Source organism: Nycticebus coucang, chromosome 6 (genome assembly GCF_027406575.1).
Source record: "Nycticebus coucang isolate mNycCou1 chromosome 6, mNycCou1.pri, whole genome shotgun sequence".
NCBI lineage: Eukaryota > Metazoa > Chordata > Mammalia > Primates > Lorisidae > Nycticebus > Nycticebus coucang.
In genome coordinates, this window is record NC_069785.1 from 44,164,044 (window position 1) to 44,187,073 (window position 23,030).

Genomic DNA, 23,030 nt, shown 5'->3' on the forward strand with positions numbered 1-23,030 from the left:
TCATTCAGCATAAGGTTATTTAGTTTCCATGACTTTGTTTGAGTATGAAAATTCCTGTTGTTGTTGAGTTCAACTTTTATTCTGTGATGGTCTGAGAAAATACAAGGAATAATTTCTATTCTTTTCTTTTTTTTTATTGTTGGGGATTCATTGAGGGTACAATAAGCCAGGTAATTTCTATTCTTTTAAATTTTCTGAGGTTATACTTGTGACCTAAAATGTGATCAATTGTGGAGGATGTTCCATGGGGTGATGAGAAGAATGTGTAGTTTTATTAGGATGAAATGTTCTGAGATGTCTGTTAAGTCCATTTGTTGTAGGATCAAGTTTAAGTCCAATATTTCTTTGTTTAGTTTTTTCTTGGAGGATCTATCCAACACTGCCAAAGGGATGTTAAAATCTCCAACTATTGTAGTGCAGGAAAATATCAGATTGTTCATGTGTTGGGGTTTCCTTTATAAATTGAGGAGCATTCTGGTAAGGGAGCATAAATGTTAATAATTGAAATCTCTTCATGTTGAGTGTTTCCCTTGACAAATATGAAGTGACCATCCTTATCTTTCCTTACCTTTGTTGGTTTAAAGCCTATTGTATCTGCAAATAAAATTGCAACCCCTGCTTTTTTCTGACTTCCATTTGTCTGAATTATAGATGTCCATCCCTTCACTCTCAGACTATTTTTATCCTTTAAGATGAGATTCTTGTATGCAACAGATATCTGGCCTGAGTTTTTGTATCTAGTCAGCCAATCTGTGCTTCTTTAGAGGACAATTTAAGTCATTCCCATTGATAGAATTGATAAGCATGGTAGTGTTTTGGTTGTCAGGTTTTTCAAGTGTTCTGTGGATATTTTTAATCCTCTCACCATTATGGATGTTAGGGTTTGTTCAAGGCTTTCTGAGTGAGTTTACTTTGGTGGTAGACCATGAGCTGATCATTATGGAGGATGGATTTGAGAATATCCTGAAGTGCTAGTTTAGTTATGGCTAATTTCTTCAACATGTGTAAGTCGGTAAAGTATTTGATTTCTCCATCACGAAAGAAATTCAGTTTATCTGGATACAAGATCCTGGGCTGAAAGTTGTTTTGTTTTAGGAGATTGAAGGTTGATGACCATCCTCTTCCAGCTTGAAAAGTTTCAACTGAGAGATCTGCAATCATTCTAATATTCTTCCCCTTATGGGTTATACTTTTCTTATGTCTGGCTGCTTGCAGAATTTTCTCCTTCATATTAACTTTGGCAAAGTTAATTACAATGTGTCTAGGAGAAACTTTATTTGGATTGAGTCATGCTGGGGTTCTGAAACTGTCTGGTATCTGAATTTCTGTACCTCTTGCCGTGCTTGGGAAATTCTCCTCCATTATATCTTGGAGTATACATCAGTGCCTTTAGGACCATCCTCTACTCCTTCAGGAATTCCTATAAGGCAAATGGAGTGGTCCCACAACTCTCTTTTGGAGTGGTCCCACAACTTTTGGAGTGCTCTTTTGGAGTGATCCCACAACTCTCTCAGCGAGTGATTCTTTTTTTCTCTCCACTTCTCTGCCTCTTTGAGCATTTGGGAACATTCAAAAGCTTTTTCTTCAACTTCAGAGATCCTTTCTTCTGCCAGCTCCACTCTATTACTGAGGGATTCTACTATATTGTGAAGCTCCTTGAATAACGTTCTCATTTCTTTAAAGTGTGGAATTTCTTTTTTTTATTAATATTAAATCATAGCTGTGTACATTAATGCAATTTCTTATTATGTCTAAGACCTTGCAGGTTTTGTCATTGAATTCATTGATTTCTTGAGACAAATAGAATGGAAGTTAAGTTGGAATTAGAAATTCAAGGAGTAGTTCAGCTGGCTGCATTTGAAGTTGCTGACCTTCAGCACCTTCACATTCAATAATTCACCCTCAGGTTCAATAATTTGTGAGGATGATTCACAGAACTCAGAAAAGCATTAACTTATGATTGCACCTTTATTATAATGAAAAGATACAAATTAAAATCATTCAAAGGAAAAGACACATAGGACAGAATCTGGGGCAGTCCAATCGTGGAGCATCCAGGCAGGCATCTTCCCCATGGAGCTCTGGATGGTGTCACCACCTCCTGGCCACAAGGGATGACAGTATGCACAGAGCATTGTCAATCAGGAAGTGGGGGCAATTCTACAATTGGGTTGCTTCACAATTTTTATCAAGGCAGGTGGAGGAAGAGGGCAGGGCTAAAAAGCTATAATTGGTAAAGAAACAGCAATCTTTCGTGTGGAAAGGGAGAGGGCAATGTTGGCCATTTGTGTGGTTTCACAGAGCTCATGCATTTGTCTGTGCTCAGACTAACTTATGGATTGGCCTTGTTTCTATCTTGCTCCATCACAGCCTGACACTTGTGCTCTGTGAAATAGATGCATGCATCAGGAGGACACCATGGCCCAGCAGGCTGGTGCCAGGCCAGCTCCCAGCTGATCAAGTCATGGGATTCTTTTTTCTTTTCTCACCTGTGAGTTTCATCATTGACAACATAGAGATAATACTATGAGATAATACTCACACATTAGGCAGTTGTGAGAATTAAGGGCATTAATGTAAAATGCCTGGCATAAAATAAAATAGCAAATTCCATTATCATCATTGTTAAAAACATAAGAGTTTATGGATAAAATAGAGAAAGTGGAGAATTAAAATAAAGCAAAATACAGATGAAGCAGAGGAAAGAAAAGTGCAGAGAGAGGACAGCATGTTAGGGCAATCCCTGAACCAAGGTCTATATTAACACTCCCATTGCAACTCCTACCTGGGGCCAGGGTAGCAATAGTGGTGGGTGAGTTTGGTTATGTGTGTGTACCCTTGAGTGAGGGAGGTAAGAGGTGTTCGCACAGTACATAAAAAGGATTATATACCATGATCAAGTGGAAATTGTCCCAGGAATACAAGGATGGTTTAACATCCAAAAATTAATTAATGTAATATAGCATGCTAATAGAATATAGAACAAAATCCATACAGTCATCTCAATAGACTCAGAAAAAGGATTTGACAAAAGGATTTAACACCATTTTATAATAACAATAATCAAACTAGGAAGAGAAGGGAACTTCTTCAACCTGATAAAAGATGTCTAAGAAAAACCCACAACTAATATCCCATTGAATGGTAAGAAACACAATACCTTCCCCCAAATATTGGGAACAAAACAAGTATGTCTACTCCAGCCACATCTATGCAACATTGTACTGGAGGCTCTAGTAGGGCAATTAGGAAAGAAAAAGAAATAAAGGCACCCACATCAGAAAGGAAGAAGAAATCATCTCTATTTTTAGAAGACATGATCTGTCTATAGAAAATTCTAGGAATACATAAAAAAGTGTTAGAGCCAGGTGGCACCTGTGGCTCAAAGGAGTAGGGTATGCCAGGGGTGGTGGGTTCAAACCCAGCCCCGGCCATAAACTGCAAAAAAAAAAAAGTGTTAGAGCCAATAATAAGGTCTGCAAGATGGCTGAATATAAGATCAATATACAAAATTCAATAGTATTTCCATAAAATGGCAATGAATAATATGAAAATAAAATTAAGAAAATAATTCAATGTACATCATCATCAAGAAGAACAAAATGCTAGGAATAAATTTAGCTATGGGGGGGAGGGGCAGGAATACGTTCAGGACATACTGTGATTTCTGATGCCTGAAGCCACCTGTCAGGTTAGACCATCTCCAGCCTTTCTTATCCCTACTCCTGATCTGGTACCTACAGCTTGCACCCCAAATTCACTCCACGTGAAAGTGATTATGTATATATCTGGTTGGACCAGCTATTCCACACACTAGCCTAGTGAAGAGTTTATTTTCAACTCTTCTTAAACCAGCCAGAGTCCAATCTGTGTGTGCGCGTGTATTCTTGAGTGAGGGAGGTTAAGAGGTGTTCACACAGTACATAAAACACCAGAGGACTCTCAGCAGAACTTTGGGTGGAGGCATAGCCTCCTTTAGGCAGTGAGACTAGCTGCGAAGGTGGCCCAGGCCTGGGACAGCCGGGAACTCCAGCCACATTCCAAGATGTGGGCTGGGCATGTTAGTAGTAAAGCTGGAAGACTGCTGTAGCTGCAGATTGGGTTAAGCCCTCAGCCCCTGGAAGGTCACAGTGTGGCCCTGAGGGCAGTGAGGACTCTGAGCAGCCTCAGGTCTGCACCCCTGGAGGCCTGGTCTCCAGGGCCCTCTGCTTCAGAGCGGTCCTCAGGGCCTGGAGAATGGCGCCCTGGCTGCTCTGCATGTTGTAGTCACTGAGCTGTAGCAGGCGGTCAAAATCTTCCTCCTTGTAGGTCATGTTGAACAGCGTGTAGGGGGAGGTGGCCTCTGTGAGATCCACTTGGCCAGCCTGGAGTTCTGAGGGCCTGCGTGGGACACCTGTCCAGGGGGAGGGGATGAGGAGTGGGACACAGAGGCCTCTGTGACTGGGCAGGACAGAGCTTGCAGCAAGGTGGGGGGAGCTGCCGGCCCCACCCGCAAGGGGCACTTGTTTTCCTCGCTGCTCTCAGTGTCCTTTGCCCAGTAATACGAAGGTGGGTAGTAGGGTAGTATTTAGAGGTATAAGGAGTTTGCTGCTCCCACATTTTCCTGGGGCATGCATGACACTCTTCCCCCAGTATCTGCAACCCCACATTATCTGTATATTGCTTCTGGGTGTGGTACCAATGGCCAGAACAAGGAAGTCAACTGGGTTAGCGAAAGGATTCCCAAAACTCAAGGTGGAAACAAGGAGGCTTTTGCTTGGCAAGAACCAGTCTTTGTTGAGAGAGAAAAGTTCTTTGGAATTCCAAGATGCTGGCTGAGCAAGTTAAGAGCAAAGCTGGAAGACTTGGAATTATGGTGCAAACCCGAAGGCTGGGAACAAGGCATGAAGGCTGGGAATAAGGCACAAAGGCAGAAACTAGTTTTCCCTCTAAAAAGAGATGAAATTCTGACCAGTTGGTGAGAGGAGAGGACAAGAAGGAATGTGATGAGGGTTTAGATTTCAGAGGCCCTTGAGAAGAAGTCCAGCTCCCAGGGAAGGGGCCTGGGCTGGGCCGGGTAGGATGATAGAGAGGCTAACTGAATTCAACCCCTCACAGAGCAAAGGAGCAGAGGAGCCAGGGGTCACCAGGGGTCCCAGAGGAAGGGGAGGACAAAAGGGGCTGGGGTCATGACAGAGACGACAACAGCACAGTGACCTTCCAAACAGGGGACACTAAAGGGATGTGGGCATCAGCATAGAGCTGGGCAAGAGTCCAAAGACTAGTGGGACTGGCCTTAAGCCTTTCTCTTGGGCAGACTCCTCGCCCTCTGCTGGAGGCTGAGGTTGGGCAGGGCAGTGCCTCTGAGGGGCCAAGCTGCCTGGTTACTGGGAAGGGGCTGCCTCACCAGGGGCTGAGTAGTCCTTGAAGGAGGCATTGACCAGCGGGAAGTGCAGCAGGAGAGGGGCCTCAGGGCAGGAGAGGTCAGAGAAGAGGTGGCACTCCCTGGGCTGGCGTTGGTCCTGAGGGCTGGGCTCCACTCGGGGGAAGGGCAGCCCCTGGGCCCGGCAATACAGCTCAGTTTGCTGCAGCGCCTGGTGGGGGTAGGGCAGCCCAGATCAGTGCTGGGAGAGGTCCAGGCCAAGTGTGCTGCCATGGTGTCAAGCAACAACTTGGTTCTGTCCGGGCTGGGTTCAAAGCCCCACTAAACTGTATAATCCCTGAGAGGGAGACCTGGAGAGAGCATGAGGATCCCTGTGGTCCGCACCATTGTTTAAAATCTTATGGTGGAGCACAGAGCCAGCACCCTCCTGCCCCATGCTGCATTCTGGATTGCTAGCGCTGGGTTATTCAAGTCCCAGAGCCTAGAGGACATCAGTTGGGGTCCCACATCTGCATAGTCCCCAGGGGAGATCTGGGGGAATGGATGTGGGGATGCCCAGGGTCTCCTCTCAGCTATGTTCATATCTCTTTGGAGCCTGTGTGGGGAAGTCCCTTCCTATACACCTGTACTGGGAGCCCAGAGCCCCAGCATACAGCCTCTCCCAATCAAGGACCCTGGCAGGAGCCATTGGATCAAGGTCTATTTCCCCTTCTTCCTGGGAGTGTGAGGCAACGGCTCCGGGACCCTACTGCCTGCTCCTGGAGCTAGGCCTGGCTGTGCAGAAGGGTTCCTGTGGGGTGATCAGAGGCACCTCAAAGGGCGAGGACAGAGAGTAGTCGAAGGAGAGGATGAGGTCCAGCCTGCGGCCCGGCCGGAACATGGAGGGACAGCTGGTGTTGATGAAGTAGCAGGGGTCCACCAGGCAGAGTTGGGGCTCCTGGGGGGTTAGCTGGCTGGGCCTGGAGTCTAGCTGGCAGTCTGGTGGGAGAGGCAGTGACAGTCAGAGGCAGCCACCCTGCCGCCACCAGTCGTCCACCCAAATTTACCTCTGGGTCACACCCTGAAGGCATATGCTGCCCTGCCCTTCCCCAACACCTCCCAAGGGGATCTTCTCCAGGTCATACCCCAGAAGTAGGTGCTATGACCCCCAGGGCCTCTGCCAGTGCCCATCTATGGCCCATCCCCACTCAGGATCTCAACTGTGTTACATGGGGGCCCAGGGTAATGGCCCTTACCTGCCCAGGTAGAGAAGCCTTTCTGGCTATAGTAGTTCTGGTGCAGCTGGAGGCCCCCGAGGAAGTTGGGGCTGTGCTGGTGGAGCGGCCTGCCTGTCAGGAAGCCCTTAAATGCCTGGGCCAGGGCTGATCCCGGCTGCAGCCACAAGGCCTCCAGCCATGAGGAAGTCCCGGAGGAGGCAGGGGGCTCCTTCTCTGCAGCCAGAGAAACAGACCTTGGTCTAGGGGAGGCCTGGAAATGCCCGGCCCTTCTTCCCCTCACATGCCCTAACCAGAGTCTAAGGGGAGCAGCCTCATCCCAGGTCCCTGTGCCCCTTGCCTACCTATGTTCCTGATCTTGTCCTTGATGTGCTGCTTCCAGCCCTCCTCGGAGCTGGTCAGGTCATACCAGGCATCCAGCAAGTTCAGGGAGAAAATGTTGCTCCAGATACCTGAAGGCCGAGCCCCCAAGAGAGGTCATCCCTCAGGCCCCAGCACCCTGCCTCCCAACACTTGGAAGCCAAGGGCCCCCACCCTTGGGTGCTGATAGGAAGTGGGGGTGCCCCTTCAATGGCTCTTTCCCACCACCCAACCCTGCTCCCATCCTGGGGCTCTGCCCAGACCTGAGCTATAGGAGTCATGTCCAATTCAGAGGCCTGGCCTGGACTTGTCAGGGCCTTCAGAGTGACTGCCCTCACCTTCCAGAAAGCAGATGCGGGGCTCAGGCCGTCTTCTCATCAGCCTCCCCATGAAGAACTCAGAGCCAAAGAGCTCAGGAGGGATGAAGGCCCCGTACTTCAGGAACCCGACCTCATAGGGGGAGAACTCAACCCACTCTGAGGGGATGGGAGGGAGAGCAGGAGTGTGAGGAGGCTGGACTGAGGGAGCCTCAGCTCGAGCAGGGGCCAAAGATACTGCCCCCAGCAGGCCTCAGCCTTCCTCCTGCCCAGCACCAACGCAGCAGATGTGAGGAAAGCACACTCCAGGCTGACCACCCCTCACCCTGCCTCCTCAACATTCTCAAATACCCCTCACCCCAGTGACAGAGGGCTCCCCCGGGGGGCTCTTGAGCCATCAGCACCACCACCTTCCAGAAGATTAGTCAATCTGGACCAGAGTTTCCAGTTTGAATTCTCTGGGCTTTCTTGGAGTATGGAGGATAGGGGCAGGGGTGATAGGACTGTACCCTTAAAGTCGAGCGTCTCTAGATTGTTCTCCTTTACATTGAGGCCCAAGTAGAGGGGCAGAGGGTTCTGACCCTGCTCCAGTGCAGCTCTCTGTCCTGACAGCTTCTGATCCATCACCTGGCGACAGAGGGCACAGAAACCTCAGTGAGACTGGGCACATCCTGGAGGCAGCACCTCCACCAGGATGGGGTGGGAAGGGCCTAGGCTGGGGGTGGAGGAGGCAGCTCCCCCAGGGAACCTGGGAGGCATGGGGCTGTGTGTGGTCAATTCCCACTCCTGCCCCTGGGTTCTGACCACCTCAGTGTGCAAGGTCTCTGCCTAGCTATGCAGGTTGCGCTGATTAATCTTTATATCACAAAAGGAAACAACCAGACGTGATGGGCCTCCTGTTAAAATGTAATAAGAATACACATCACAGTGGATGGTGCAGCGGCTCACACCTGCAATCCTGGCACTCTGGGAGGCTGAGGCAGGAGGATCACTTAAGCTCAGGTGTTCGAGACCATCTTGAGCAAGAACGAGAGTCCATCTCTACTAAAAACAGAGAAAACTAGCCAAGAGTTGTGGTAGGCACCTGTAGTCCCAGCTACTTGGAAGGCTAAGGCAGGAGGATCACTTGAACGGAGGAGTTTGAGGTTGCTGTGAGCTAGGCTGACACCACAACACTCTAGAATGGGCAACAGAGTGAGACTGTGTCTCAAAAAAAAAAAAGTCTTTTTCTTTTAGTTGTTTCAAATACTTTTGAAACTTTGTTCCAATAGTCATATGTGATAAAATAATAGTGTGAAAAAAATCACTAATTTTAATAATTGTGTCTATATAAGATTTAGCAGTTAACTTATTAAGATTTCATTAAAGGAGCATTATGATAAAAAATGTGTATGCTCAGTTTATCTTGATCTCGTTAGGATAAGAGTGAAGAAATATGATGGCTAACACTGCTAACTCCACCAAAGTACCAGGGAGCGCTCATGACAACTCTGTGAGGTGGCTCGGTGCTTGTAGCTCAGCAGCTAGGACTCCAGCCACACACATGGGAGCTGGCAGGTTCAAACCTGGCCGGGGCCTGCCAAACAACAGTGACAACTACAATAACAAAATAGCCTGGGCATTGCGGCAGGTGCCTATAGTCCCAGCTACCTGGGAGGCTGAGGCAAGAGAATCTCTTTAGCCCAAGAGTTGGAGATTGCTGTGAGCTGTGACGCCTTAGCACTTTAATGAGGGCAACTTAGTGAGACTCTGTCTCAAAAAAACAAAACAAAACAAAAACAACCCTATGAGATAAAGTACTCTTCTTATCCCCATTGTACAGATGAGAACAATGAGGCACAGAAAAGTTAAGTAACTTGCCTTAGGAAACATAGAATGTGCCCGATCACTGTTTAGATGCCCCACCCTTCCAGTGCACACGTGCTGTACCCCACACGTGCCGGCTCCTACCTGGCCCTGTAGCATGGACTCCAGCACCAGGGCCCACAGGTCCACAAAGGTTGTAGGGTGGCCCTGTTTAGCCTGTAGCTCCAGCTCCCTGCGATAGCCTGTCAGGCGCTCTGGGGAGAAGATTTCTAGCTTGCTCTTGGCAAGGTGCTCTCGGATGTGTCTGATGGGACCCTCAAGGTCCCTATGTGACCACTCAGGGTCCCCATATAGGTGAGCCATTGTCCTGGGAGAATAACAGAACAGTAGGAGACTAAGGACCGCCACAGGGCACTGCCACTCCTTCCCACACTCCAGCTTCTCCCAGCACATGGCTCCTGCCACCAAGGCTCTGCTTGTCTGGTAAATGTGTCACAGAACTTTCTCTCCTAGATCAGCACTGTCCAGTGTTAAAATAATGTGAGCCACATATGTAATTTTATATTTCCTAGTAAATGCTCTTAAAAATTATTAAAAACCTGTAAAAACTAATTTTCATAATATATTTAGTTTAATACTGTATATCTATAAATCATTTCAACACATAATCAATATAAAAGTTATTGACACCTGGCTTATTATACCCTCAATGAATCCCCAACAATAAAAAAAAGTAAAATAAAATAAAATACAAAAAAGAAAAAAGTTATTGACATACTCTGTTATTTTTCTCAAGCCAAGCCTACAAAGTTCACTGTGTATTTAGAACACATCTCAGTGAGTGTGGACTAGCCACACATCAAGTGGTTGATAACCACATGTGGCTAGTGGCTACCACGTTGGACAGCCCACTTCTGGACTCTACTACCATCTTTATGGTCTTGTCCTGAAGCCTTTTAAGACTGCTTGTCGGGGGGCGCCTGTGGCTCAGTTGGTAAGGTGCCGGCCCCATATACCGAGGGTGGCGGGTTCAAACCCGGCCCCGGCCAAACTGCAACCAAAAAATAGCCGGGTGTTGTGGCGGGCACCTGTAGTCCCAGCTACTCGGGAGGCTGAGGCAAGAGAATCGCTTAAGCCCAGGAGTTGGAGGTTGCTGTGAGCTGTGTGAGGCCACGGCACTCTACCAAGGGCCATAAAGTGAGACTTTGTCTCTACAAAAAAAAAAAAAAAAGACTGCTTGTCAACAGCTGTCACCTAACTTCTGAGAAGGAATCTTTTCTCAGTCCTTAAAGTCACGTTTTGATAAAATCTCTAACAGTAAAACGTTCCACCTAACCGTAGGTGGAGCGAGGATGGAAGGAGGGGATGTTGTCTTTAGGCAAAATACACGTCTTGAGCTCAATGTCCTCATTTACATAGTACAGCATGGACAGAAAAACTACCTCAAAGAGTGAGATAGTCCAAGTAAGACACTTAACATAATGTCTGACACTACGGGAGCTTCAAATCAGATTAAATGAGGTAATGACAATGAAAGAAAAGAAGAGCTACAGATTTGAACCCCCTGGTTGTGTCAGGCATTAGGTGTTTCATTTGAGCTATCTCACTCCAAACCTATGGAGCATTCTGCCCCCTTTGGAGATGAGTCAACAGAGAATCAGAGGAGATAGGTTGTTCAAGGTCATGCAAGCCATTAAGTGGTGGCCAAGCTCAAACCCTGCCCCTCCTGAGGCGGTGACATCACGGCTCTTCAGGAGCATCTGATGGGCTTGCTCATGGTGGGACTTCTGGAAATGTCTGTTTCCTCCCTGTGAGAAAGCCGCTTGGCACCCATCAGACCACATTGCTCACACCTATAGAGGGACCCTCTGGTGTCCACTCTGTCCCTTCCACCTCCATCCCCTGGGCCCTGATCATCTCTGCTGCTCCCGGCCCCAGAACTCTCACCATGTAGAGCCTGAGGTGCCACTGAAGTAGGTCACACAGTCCAGAAGACCCAGCTTCTGCAGGGCCAATAGGTGGCCGTAGAGTGCAGTCATGGCCCGGGCACCTCCTCCTGTCGCCACAATGCCCACAATGGGGACCTGGACCACACAGATAAACAGACTGGCTTAACAAGGACAGGATGAGCTGCTCCCTGTCTTCCCCAGGGCCTCATCCCGCTCCCTGTCTCTAGAGAAGGGATGTTGTGGACGGGGCCTGCTTGAGTCAGGGTCAGAGCTAGTTCCAGGCTCTATGCTGTAAGGGACAGCTCTCAACCCAGGATGGAGCCTCAAAGGGATTCGGCGCCCCAAAGGGAGTGGGCGCCCCAAAGGGAGTGGGAGTCCCAAAGTTTACCCATGCCCCCCCACTCTCCATTCTCTACTGGCTGCATGTCTGGAGAGGCATAGGAATGAGGTAAACCCTTAAACCCAGTCCAGGGTGTCTGTACACACATGCCCCAGGCACCACCAGACCTCATCCTCCTGCAGGTCTCTATCCAGCTGCAGGGCCTCCTTCAGGGCCGTGGCCACCACCTTCTTCCTCCTGCTCAGGAAGGCCTGCTCCTCTGCACACAGATCAAAGCCCAGGTGCAAGTCTGAGTCCTTGGGGCTGGGGCAGTGGAGGATCCAAGGGTCAGAGGGACCTACATGGCTTTGTTACTGGTTGGCCAAGCCCACAACAAGCAACCAAGTAACCTCCCTTCTCCAATCCCAAGGACAACCCTTTTCCACAGCACTCCTCACGCCCATCACCACCTCTCATTGTCCCCTCCAGATACAAATGTCCCTTACCAGCTCTCTGCCTTGAGCTGCAGCTTCACTCCTGGGGCCTGAAATCAAAGCAAGAGACTCTGCTTAGATGGTGGTAGACACTGAGGGAGGGGCACATGGTACCCCCTGGGACCCATCTTCATTTTCATTGGCACTTTCCATTCCATTGAGACCACTTACATTTGCAGCAGGAACATCAATGGTCACTTCTTTCCCCTCAGCCAAGGACCTCACAGGCATGGTGAAGTGCCAATTAGTTGCTGAGTTATCCCAGTTCCAGACATTGCCTGAGGAGCTCTGGAGGGAAATATTCATTCATTCATTCATTCCACAAATCTTGAGCATCTAGACTGCAATTTAGGTAGACATAGTCCCTCCTTGATACTATAAAAATAATTACAGTTAATGTAATTATAATAGTTACACAATTACTAATAATTAGAAAATAATACAAGCTCATATTTTTAGTGCAAAGGCATTGTTCTCACTGAATTGCACTGTATGATTTTATAAAGAAACAGGTGATGAACTGATGTCAGTCAGTGTTGGGAAGGAAATAAACCATGTGATACGACAGAGTAACCAAAGGTGGGAACGTGGTGTCTCTTTGAAGTTGGGGGATAAGGCAGGCTCCTCTGAAGAGGTGCCATTTGAGCTGAGGTGCAGAGGAAGAGGCGGCGGCAGCAGCCTTGGAAGGGGCCAGTGGAGGGCAGGGGAAGCACTCAGCATGTTGGAAAAAACAAGAGAGACAAGTACAGCTGGAGCATCACGTGAGGCAGCTGCTGTGGGCAGGGCCAGGCTGTAGGCACAGACATCAGTACAGGAGTCACTGCAGGACTCCAAGAAAGGCCGACAGGGCAGAGCCGTCCCTCTGCCCAGCTGTCCCCCTGTGATCCTCCCTGTGTGCCAAGGGTGTGGTGCCTAAGAGGGAAAAGCTGGTGAGGCCACAGGGGGCCTAGGCTTTTAGGAGGCAGGGGAGGGGCAGGTCAGAGAGAAGCCCTCAGTGGCTGGAGCTGACCAGAGGTTGAGATTGGTGGGAGACGTCTAGAGCCAAGACCCACCCTCAGGTGCCCACGCAGCTCTGTCTCTTGGGCTGCCATGTAGTGGAAGCGGATGGTAGAAGCTGTGCCCAGGGCAGATGTCTGTGTGTCCTCATATGAGCCCTTCAGCTCCAGCTCCAGCTCCAGTTTATCCTGATCTAGGGAGACAGTGGGCAGGTTAGCCTGAGGAGAACATAGCCCAGACTCCCAACTCGGACTTGGAAGACCAACAGTATTGTCTGGACGTGGTGGAAGCCGGGAGGCGAGACTGTCATAAATGGGATTTTGAAAGGGGCCTTCCCAGACTGCAGGGCCCTACAACCCCCATGGGATGCCCACCTTCTGCAACATGCTCTCTCAGGCAGGGGGACTCTCCTGCCTGGAGGACTCAAGTGGCCCTCTGTGCTGTGTGAGCGAGAAGGAAGAGGCCAGCTCTGCCCTGCTGCTCACCTCCACCCTGCACAGGCTTCCCAGAACCCCTGCCTACCCCCTTGTCTACCTCACATTCCACGCAGAGTCCAGAACTGGTTCTGAGCAGGTCTCACCTGTGACCACAGCAGCACCCCCTGTGAGGTCCGGATGCACATCTAGGCATGACAGCTCTCGAGCCTGGGACAGACAATATCATGGGCAATAGATGTTGCAGGGTAGACTGAGGTCTCCTCAACCTCAGCCCTCTGTGCCCCACTGTCCCAAATCTACCACACCCTAGGCAAGAAGTGGGTCTCAGAATGGGGCTGGATGCAAAACCCCTTCGCCCATCTCTCACCCTCTGCACCTGCTAAGCCTGATGTTCCAGAGCAACCAGGAGAGCCCTGGCTCCACACCTGTGTCCAGCTCTCCTAGCTTTGCAAAACTTCTGGGATCCTTGGTGGCACCTGCAGCACAGTGGTTACGGTGCTGACCATATACACCGAGGCTGGAGGTTTTGAACCTGGCCCAGGCCAGCTAAAACAACGACAACTGCAACAACAAAAATAGCCAGGTGTTGTGGGGGCGCCTGTAGTCCCAGCTACTTGGGAGGCTGAGGCAAGAGATTGCTTGCGAGTTTGAGGTTGCTGTGAGCTGTGATGCCATAGTACTCTACTGAGGGTGACATAGTGAGACTCTGTCTCAAAGAAAAAAAACTTCTAGGATCCCTGACAGCTGCCTAGCTCTCAGACGTGGTTCTTTCTGCCCCATGTCTCTCTGCACCTTTGACCTGGAGGAAGTATTCTACTACAGAGACTCCCAAATGGTGTAAGCAAGCCAGGGGTCTACAGGGTGACGGAACGGGAGGCAGAGAGAGACACAGAGCTGCAGCAACTACAGTATCTCCTCACTGTCCTCCGCTTACCTGGCTTGCCAAGTGAGCCCCGCTGCCCACTTTCCATAGCACTGCTTGATTTACCAACCCATGGCTGGTCTCCATCACCTCCTAAGAGGTGGTGCCGGGCGGCACCTGTGGCTCAAGGAGTAGGGCGCTGGTCCCATATGCTGGAGGTGGCGGGTTCAAACCCAGCCCCGGCCAAAAAAAAAAAAACTACAAAAAAAAAAAATTAAAGAGGTGATACCATAGCTGTGACTTTAACGTGTATTTTAAAAAAGTAATATGAGTCCATTAAACAGGCACTCACAGGGCCCGGGGAATAAGCACCTCCTTACAGTCTGTGCCGCAGGTCCCCTTGTGCAGGACCGCAGGCTGGTCCGCTCTCGGGGGCACCTTTGCTGCCGGTCTGAGGACCACACCTTGAGTGCAAAGCTTCTAACACACCTCTGGGTTGCCGCCTTGTGTCCCCAAGGCTCCACTGTCCCAAGGAGGAGCTGACTGACTCAGAGGCAAGAAGCACACCACTCGGGACCCTTCCCCTGAGCTTCAGGGACCCCAACACTAACAACCTGACGGTGGGCCTGGCTGGCGTGGCTTCTTCACCACCTTCTACGGAAGAACTCAGAGCAATCCCAGAACTGAGCTCATCACACAAAACTAAACACCACCGGGAGGCACCTCACGTTTCCACAGCCATCCAGCCTCCGGCCAGAACCTCCTGCCCTCTCTCTGTGTGCCCTTCAGCTCCAGGCCCCTCCAGGACCCACAGCCCCAGGTAACCCCCTGCCTGGGTGACCAGGGTGGTCTTCCCACAGAATCCTGTCCCTGCCTGTTCCTTCTGGGCCCCACCCAGGCTGCTGCCCCTAACCCAAGTGTCTGCCCAAGGGCCCCTCCCTGAGGCCTGGGGAACCTTGTTACCACAAGAACATTGTTGGTGATGAGGTTTTCTGGGTGGTCCCTGGAAAAAATCAAACAATCCAGAGTTAGGCTTGCCAAGACAAACACTTCCTGCCCTGTGTTGGTCTGCCACCTGCCACCCTCGTGGGGTCTCCCCGTCCTGGGTAAGGTTCGGGGGAAGGGAGATGCGGCACCTGGCCTCCCTCACCTCTCTGGCAGGGGTGGGGAGACGAGGGACAGCACATCTCTGCTGGGCTGACCCCAGGGAGGATCGGGGTCGGGGCCATTTCCCCAAATGCAGCCTGGGCCCCAGCTGTGTGGTATCACTCACGTTTTTTCCATCAGGAACTCCACGTCCAGCTCCTCCTCTCCCTGCAAGCCGAGAGGACGAGCAAGTCAGTAACACTTACTGAGTTGACACAGCTCTTTTACATGCATGATCTCACATCTCAAGCAGTCTCTAAAGGAGGCACATTAATATTATTCCCAATTTGCAGGTGAGGAAACTGAAGTGTGGGGCCAGGTGGTCTACCTGCCCATGTTCCCACAGATAGAAGTTTGCACAGAACAGGTCTCCCTCTGTTCTGGGTCCCAAAACTCTGGCCAGGGCAGAAGGAGAAGCCAAGGAGCACAGCCAAAGGTGTGAGGATGCACGGGCCCATTTCTTCTTCCTCTTGAGGAGGGTCCAGCCCCCAGATCTCTGCCCTCCCACAGCCCTTGCCTGCAGTGGGAAAAGGGCCAAGATCCTCCCAAAGCAGCCCCTCAGCTGCTCCAAGGGTTGGTTTCTGAGGGACATTAGGAAGCTCTCCACCTCCCAAAACCTTCCTGCCACCAATGACTAAAATTCTCCTTTGGTGATTCAGCATAGAACTATAAAGTTAAGCCTTCCCCTTTCTTATTGAAATGCAAATATCTCTGGGAGGAGTTTACATTTTTCCATGACCAAGCTGACCCTGCAGCATCCGAACAGATGGGAGAAACTGAGCAGAGTTTCTTCAGCCCAGAGCCCGTGGAGACTTCCCACCCACCTGGGGACGACGGGAGAAGGTCTTCCGGAGCAGCTCACCAGGAAGGACCTCTGAGACATCATAGAGAACCTTGAAGCAGATGTCATCCTCTGTGACTGAGTCCTCATCATAGATGCTAAGCTCTAAAACATTCTAGAGACAGGAACAGCAACTCGTCACATGATCTACTCATAGCAACAGTAATAGCTCATCTCTGTTGAACACTTGTGCAGAAAAGATTATTAGGCCTCCACTCTTTTGTACTTCAAAATAAAAATAACTGTAAGACTCAAATAAAGTATAAGGAAATCCAGCAAAATTTGGGCCAGGCACCATGGCTCATGCCTATAATCCTAGCACTCCGGGAGGCCAAAGCAGATGGATGGCCTGAGCTCAGGAATTCGAGACCAGCCTGAGCCAGAATGACACCCTGTCTCTAAAACAACAGCTGGGCACTGTTGTGGGTGCCAGTAATCCCAGCACTCTGGGAGGCTGACCCATGTGGATTGCTTGAGCTCAGGAGTTTGAGACCAGTCTGAGCAAGAGTGAGACTCTGTCTCTACTAAAAATAGAAAAAACTAGCTGTTGTGGTGGCCGCCTGTAGTCCCAGCTGCTCGAGAGGCTGAGGAAAGAGGATTCCTTGAGCCCACGAGTTTGAGGTTGCTGTGAGCTATGATGTCATGGCACTCTACCAAGAGTGACAAGGTGAGATTCTGTTTCAAAAAACAAAAAGAAAGAAAGAAAAGAAATCCAGAAAAATTTCTAATTTCTCTCTCCTGATTTTTGTTTTGGTCAAAAGTAAAATTCTGTCAAAGAATTTTGAATGTTGTCTGTCTTGGTGTCTCTCTCTCCCTGGCTTTGCCAGTCCCCTGAGGTGCACTCTAGGGTCCACGCCAGGCCCTGTGCTGGTGGTCTTAAGTACATGGTCTCACTGAGCAGTGACTCAGCAGGAGGGGACTTTCACTGTCTCCACTTTATAGATAGGCTTAGAGAGGAAGAACAGCTTGCTGGAGGTGGGTACCACAGCCGCTTGGTGGAGGGACCCTGTTCACTCATTCACACTCTCTCACACACAGTACATACTGGCCAGGCCAAAAAGACACCCTCCTCAGAGAGTTTCTCTGGCAGCGCCCTGGAGGACGTGTGCTCCAACTCAAGAGCCCCCCTGCAGGGCTCTGGCCTGTTCACGGTGAGTGGTGGAGGGTGCCCTGTCCTTTACCTTGACCTGACTCTGGATTAGGAAACTGAAGGTCTCATTCCACACAGGATGAGTGGAGTTGGTGACTGTTCTGGTCTTAAATTTCATGCCTGGTGCAGTTGGCAGCTGTAGCACCACGTACGGGTCGGCCTCACTCACTACCAAAGTCAAGAAAACCATTGTGAGAAAGACTCCTTGTAGCCCTCTCAAGGGGCCAAGCCAGTTTCCTACCAAGACCCTGGTGGCCCCCATGGGCAGCCCCAGCCAGCCCCATGGCACTAGTCTGGGCCTCTCCCATGGGGCTCTGTCCTCCCTGCACGCACTGGAGCCCAGGAGACAGATACTCACACATGTCAGCCCAGGGCAGGTTCCGTGCTTCCAGGACCCTTACGGTGAGGCGCCAGCAGGCAGAGGCCTTCTCCTGGAGAGCAATATCAAACTGCTGGGTCCCTGCAGCTTGTCACCTCACCCAAGCCCGACTGCTGTCTTGTGGGAGCCCCTGGCCTCAGACATGCTCTCACCAGACTCCTGGTACTTGGCGACTGACACTCTGCCAGGCATGCTGGACACGTCCTCTGGGGACGAGCCAGACTTTGTCCACCACTGCCCCTGGGGTCATGGTTCTGGACTGCAACAGTCAGGGAATGGCAGATCGATCCCCTGGGATTAAATCTGTGGGGCTCCTTCCCATTCAATGACTGGATTGTACAATAGGACCCTGCCCAGTGTACAGTGTAGTGGATAGAGCAAGGAACTGAGGCCAAGGAGTGGCCACCACACCTGTCAGTTCAACATCAGCCACACCCAAAGTTCCCAGAGAGGGCAGCCCTTTGGTGACAACAGGACCCTGCCCAGTCCCAGCCCCCAGACCTTCATGACACAGGACTCAAGGGAGCACTGAGCCCTGGGGAGCCCAGGTCTGTGACACCCACAGGCACTCAACTGGAGCTCAGCCTGTCTGCACTGTCTGGGGTGTGGACTAGGAAACTCTAAGAACCTCAGGCCATTACAGGGAACAGTGGGTGCTGTGGGTGAAAGGTCACTGCATATTGAGATGCTAATGAGGACAAGCTGCCATGGGGAGTGAAAGCTGAGTGGGCAGAGGCTCCAAGGCCAGAGATAGGAGCAAGAGAGTGGAAAGTAGGTGGCAGGAGGAAGAACTGAGGCATGCAGGGCATGGCCCGGTCCTGTTGGGGACAAGGCCCTGAGGAGTGTCCCCGGTACAGTTGAGATCCAGAGGTGCCTGGGTGGCTCTTTCTGGGCACAGGTTCTTTACTTGATAAGCCATTAGAGGTAACTCTAATGGGTCTAGCAGGAAAAAGGGACATTTTTTCTGGGGGCTGACCCCAAGGTTGTTGCCCTTGCATGATGTTGAAAAGGAGCCTGTGCGGGAGGACCCCGAGGAGCACGTGCCCAGCAGGAAGAGCTGTTAGAATGGGGGATGTCGGGAGGAAGCATCGCCTGCACCGGGAGTGATTCTGTGGTAGCCCAGCTAGGAGGGGACTCTTCAGGGCCACCGTGTGGCAGGACCTCAGGGGCACCACTCACACAGAGGGTATGAAATGCTATCCCTGGAGACACACAAAGTGGCAGGCCTGGTGAAGAACCCACAGAAGACCCCAAGCCAGAGAAAGTCTGTTCTATGTCTTACATCACTCAGGGGCCTCTGCACCAGGTTAGACCACACCAAGTCAGTCCCACTCATGTGACCCTTACTCCCCTCTGCTTTCTGTCCTTTCACCCCTACCCTGAGGGAGCAGAGACAGCATGGTGCGTATGTGGTGGACATTAGGCATTGTGTTGTTGGGAGACAGCCGTGTGATGAACCAAAGCCCTTTCCTGCTCTGCCCCCTCCCCCAGCCAGACCCACTTTGTGCATGTGGTCAGAGGACTCAGTGCCCACAAGGAACAGGGGTTTGCTCTGCACAGATACTGCTGGCTGGGGCCAGCTCAGTGCCCTCAGGGACCCACTCTCCACAAAGAACCATAAAGGACAACAGGCCACAGCAGAGCCGCTTGTGACTCACAGCCCCACCCGGCATCTCCCTCTCCTGTGGCTCCATACTGAGTGTCCCTGTCATTCCATTCAGCTCCCTGGCAGAGCACATGAGATCTCCCCCAGCAAGGTAGACTTGTTTCTCTCTTCTTTGGGATTAATTCCAAAGACACCAGCAACATTTCAACACTATAGATCTTAAGCCAGAAGTTCTAATTAGCAGGGATTTATTTAATAAATTTTTAGACTCCTAGCTCCATTTCCTCCTTGCACCTAAGCTCCTCCACTGCCTGCCCAGGGGCAGGTGGTGGCTGGGATGCTGGGGCCTTGCAGGGTGCTGAGTTTCAACGCCCCACTCCAAGACAGGGGAAAGCAGAGGCAGCCTGGCCTCGCTTCCCTGCTCCTTGGCCAGGCCGAGGCTCCACAGGTCCTCAGACTGTGGGCTGCTCTAAAGCTACTTGCGACACCTAAGAAGTATCCCCGACTGCTTGTGTTCTAGCCAGTCACCACCCCCAGTTTGAGGACTGGTGTCCTTCCTGCCACTTACTTCTCACTAAGAGCTGACAGAAAATCCTCCACTCCCTGGCAGGTTGTTTTTCCTAGGATGAAATCTCTTTACTTCTAAGACCATCAGTAACATAGAGCGCCTAGAGCATTGTATTATTGTGACAATAATGACAATGAATGGTCTTTACGGGCAGTTAAAGGTAGAGTCTGAAGCCAGGTTGTCTGGATTTAAACTCTGGTCCTGTCACTTGCTATGTGACCCTGGACAACTCATTAAACGTCTCTGTGCCTGTTTCCTCATCTGTAGTGGGAATAATAATGGTATTAACTTCACAGGGTATTCTGAGGCTAAAAATGTTAACACCTATAGAATTCTTAGGAAAAAATGAAGCGGTTTCTAGGTAACTACTCTTACTACTGTTTACGAAGTGCCTTTTAGGTTTCTAGGTACCGTGAAAGTTGCAGATAACAACTTTCTGGATCACTTTTGTCAGATCTACACAAATAGGGCCAGGAGGACCTGAAGGCGAGAAGGCTTATGCTTGTGTGCCCGAGATAAAAACCGTCTCTGAGAACTTTCTAAAAACCCCACAAAAAACCATTTCACATCCTTTATACATCTCCTTCTTTGACCAGGTCTATCACTAGACGTCCTTTAGGACTGCAGGAATTCAGTCACAAACAAACAAACAAACAACACTTGCCCAGTGATGGCATCCCCACCAATAAACTGACGACAGCTCTGGCTTCCAGCCTCTGGAACCAATGAACTCTACTTATGAGTAGCTTACGTGAACCTCTCCCCTTTTTGCTAATAAAAGATTCCTTTTCCCATCCCTCAGTGGTGGCTTGCCAATCTGTACATTCTAGGCTATAATCCTCATTCCTGAGTAGACTCAACGTATTTAGAGATCATTTTCTCTGGGGTCTTTTTTAGACAGTGCTATACTGAGCATATTACATGTTCTAACTTGATTTATACCCCTACAGCCTCATGAGAGAGCCTCTCACCCCTCTCACTTTACAGATGGGGGAATTGAGACTCAGAAAAGTGAACTCACCCAAGATCGCAGTTAGCAGGTGACAGAGTTAGAATTCAAACTCTAAAGCAGAGCTCAAGACTCCTGTGCTATTCTACTATTGGAACTTTCCCAGGACTTTGCTTCTTTGCTTCTTTGTAAAAGCACCAAACTATCCCCCTACTGCTTGTGGAAATCTAGAAACCAGAATGTCATAGGTTTGTTTTTGACATGTGACTAGTGACTAACATATTAACTAATAGGATTCTTTTCTTCTGAGGGTGCTGGGGCTTCCTTTTGTGATCCCTCCCATCTGAAATCTTGCCTTAATTTATGACTGCCCCTGGATCCATATGGAGGGGGTTCTCTGGCCCAGCTGCTGGGGGATCCTGGGAGGGCTTCCCTATTGGGTTCTCTGCCACTCTCTCTTCAAGTCCTGTAGGGTCCCAGAACCTTCACCATCTTCTTCCCAATGGAGAGGGCAAGAGGGCCCAGGAAGTTTTGTGAGAGTCCCGGTGCTGGCCCCTGCCTGCCTCAGGGGATGTGGTCCAAGGGAGATTGAGGGGGCAGAGACCCTAGACTGGGGTCCAGACTATCTGTGACTATGATTCTGGGGCTTTGGAAGGAAGAGGGAAATAAGCCCGCCCTTCCAGAGAGAGGAGTATAGGCTGGGCACAGCCTCAGGCCCTGCACCTCCCTGAGTCAGTCTGGGCCCACACTCCAGTATCACATAGCAGGCACGTTCCAGAACAGGTCCTGGATACCCAGCCCGCCCTGCCAGCCCAGCTCTGGTTCCAGGGTAGGCTCCAGGCCTCTGTTACAGCAGAAAGGAGGCTTACTCACTATAGGAACCCACTTGGTTTCAGGGACTCAGTCCTGGGAACACTGGCTGGGGGTGAGGTGCTTCCCAGGTGTGGGGCGAACTCGAGTCCCGAAATCACTGAAACTTGGGCTTTGTTGTACCCCTGGGGCTGGGCCTACAGTAGGCTGAGGGAGTAAGGGGAAGGGTGCAGCCTTTGCCAAGGAGATGAGCTTAAAGGTAGGATATTTCAGAAACCTCCACAGGGGCCTTTCTGGGGCTCAGGATTCCTGATGTGGGGGATGGGTACAATGGGGCCAGTGCTATCCAGCCCCTCCACCACTCTGTATCTTTGGTCTCCTCCCAGACTCAACTTCCCACTGATATCTGACTTGGGGGGGGGGTGTCCTCCCAGATATGTCCACCAGATATGTCCTTCAATGGGGGTAGGGGGTCCCTCGCTACCTTCTCCCAGGAATCCTTGGTGTCTAGTCTGCCCTAGGCCAAATCTTTTCTAGAAACACCAGTCTAAAGCTAGTCATCTGTATCCAGCTCTGGCCTAGGTCTCAAAGCCAAAGCTCCAGAACCCAATAAGGTCTGCTAATGAGGCAGAGGATCCTGGGACAGTAACCTTGACACACTTAGCCCCCTCCTGGTGACCATCTGAGGTACCAGAGGAGACCTGAGGAGCCAGTCCTGCTGGTGTTGGTCTCTGGCATAGGATGAGAAACCTGGGATGAAGGGGAAAACATGGCTGGGTGGGGGTGAGCAGTCTGCAGGCCTCCTTAAGACCAGCCTCATAGTTCTGGCAGGGACAGGCTTTGGGGCCCAGAGCTCCTAAGGCACACAGGGTGATCCTCGGGTTTCAGCCAGTCCCAAGAAGTCCACTAGCCTGTGGCCTGTTGAGTCTCCTTCTCTGTCACACAGCCTCTATGTTCTCTGATGTGGACGTGAGCCTTTGGGGGAGCTTGGAGGACCCTAAGGGTGCTGCTGTTGGTCACTTATAGCAGAGAGGGGAGGCTATGCTGACCAGACTCCTGCCCCGGGCCCGCTTCACTGGATGCTGCCTACCCATCCCCTGTACTCTGCACCCCCAATCCCAGACTGCTTCACCTTCTGCCTCAGCCTGGGCAGAGACCAGAGTGCCCATGATTCCAGCTGTGCCAAGCTACTCAGAATGCACTCTGGCCCCAGGCCCTGCCCTGACTGGTGGCCCCAGGCTTGGCAGACACTGTTACCTGGTAAGGATGGTCAAGTGGTTCCCCGGGTGACAGGCTGTCCATGCTGACCCTTCTGGTTGCACTCCAGGCCCAGCTCTCTGGTTGAATGACAGCAATTGTCCCAATGGGATGGGACTGGCCACAGTCCTATAAACAGATTGGGGCTCCACCCCCAGGTCTCTCCTTCAGCTCTTCCCCAGCACCCTGGGTCAACCAGCATCTCCAG

The 23,030-nt window shown here is 50.7% G+C and overlaps 1 protein-coding gene across 4 annotated transcripts; it reads right to left on the reverse strand.

The window, feature by feature from the left end:
- Positions 1-2,147: 2,147 nt before the first annotated feature.
- Positions 2,148-22,897, reverse strand: PLA2G4D (phospholipase A2 group IVD). 4 transcript variants are annotated; one of them, XM_053594923.1, is made up of 21 exons: positions 22,823-22,892; positions 19,807-19,858; positions 17,612-17,684; positions 17,285-17,421; positions 16,087-16,218; positions 15,390-15,430; positions 15,080-15,119; positions 13,398-13,461; positions 12,874-13,010; positions 11,993-12,109; positions 11,834-11,871; positions 11,516-11,651; positions 11,007-11,143; positions 9,204-9,426; positions 7,763-7,880; positions 7,275-7,412; positions 6,921-7,028; positions 6,598-6,792; positions 6,174-6,340; positions 5,387-5,573; positions 2,148-4,393 (listed from the first exon to the last, which is right to left on the reverse strand). In XM_053594923.1, exons 3-21 carry the CDS (start codon positions 17,613-17,615, stop codon positions 4,167-4,169), a joined length of 2,346 nt encoding a protein of 781 aa, XP_053450898.1. In that variant the 5' UTR covers positions 17,616-17,684; positions 19,807-19,858; positions 22,823-22,892; the 3' UTR covers positions 2,148-4,166. The 4 variants fall into 4 exon arrangements, with proteins under 4 accessions (XP_053450898.1, XP_053450896.1, XP_053450897.1 ...); XM_053594921.1 differs by lacking the exon at positions 19,807-19,858 and having other exon boundaries at positions 22,823-22,897; XM_053594922.1 differs by lacking the exons at positions 19,807-19,858; positions 22,823-22,892 and adding an exon at positions 20,828-20,943.
- Positions 22,898-23,030: the final 133 nt, after the last annotated feature.

Excerpts from the sequence above, each read along its gene's own strand:
- PLA2G4D (XM_053594921.1), bottom strand. The coding sequence starts at position 22,867 with ATGGACAGCCTGTCACCCGGGGAACCACTTGACCATCCTTACCAG. Across the intron at positions 17,422-17,611 it reads CCTGCCCTGGGCTGACATGT|TGAGTGAGGCCGACCCGTAC; the intron begins GTGAGTATCTGT and ends TGACTTTGGTAG. Across the intron at positions 13,462-15,079 it reads TCACCAACAATGTTCTTGTG|GCTCGAGAGCTGTCATGCCT; the intron begins GTAACAAGGTTC and ends TGTCTGTCCCAG.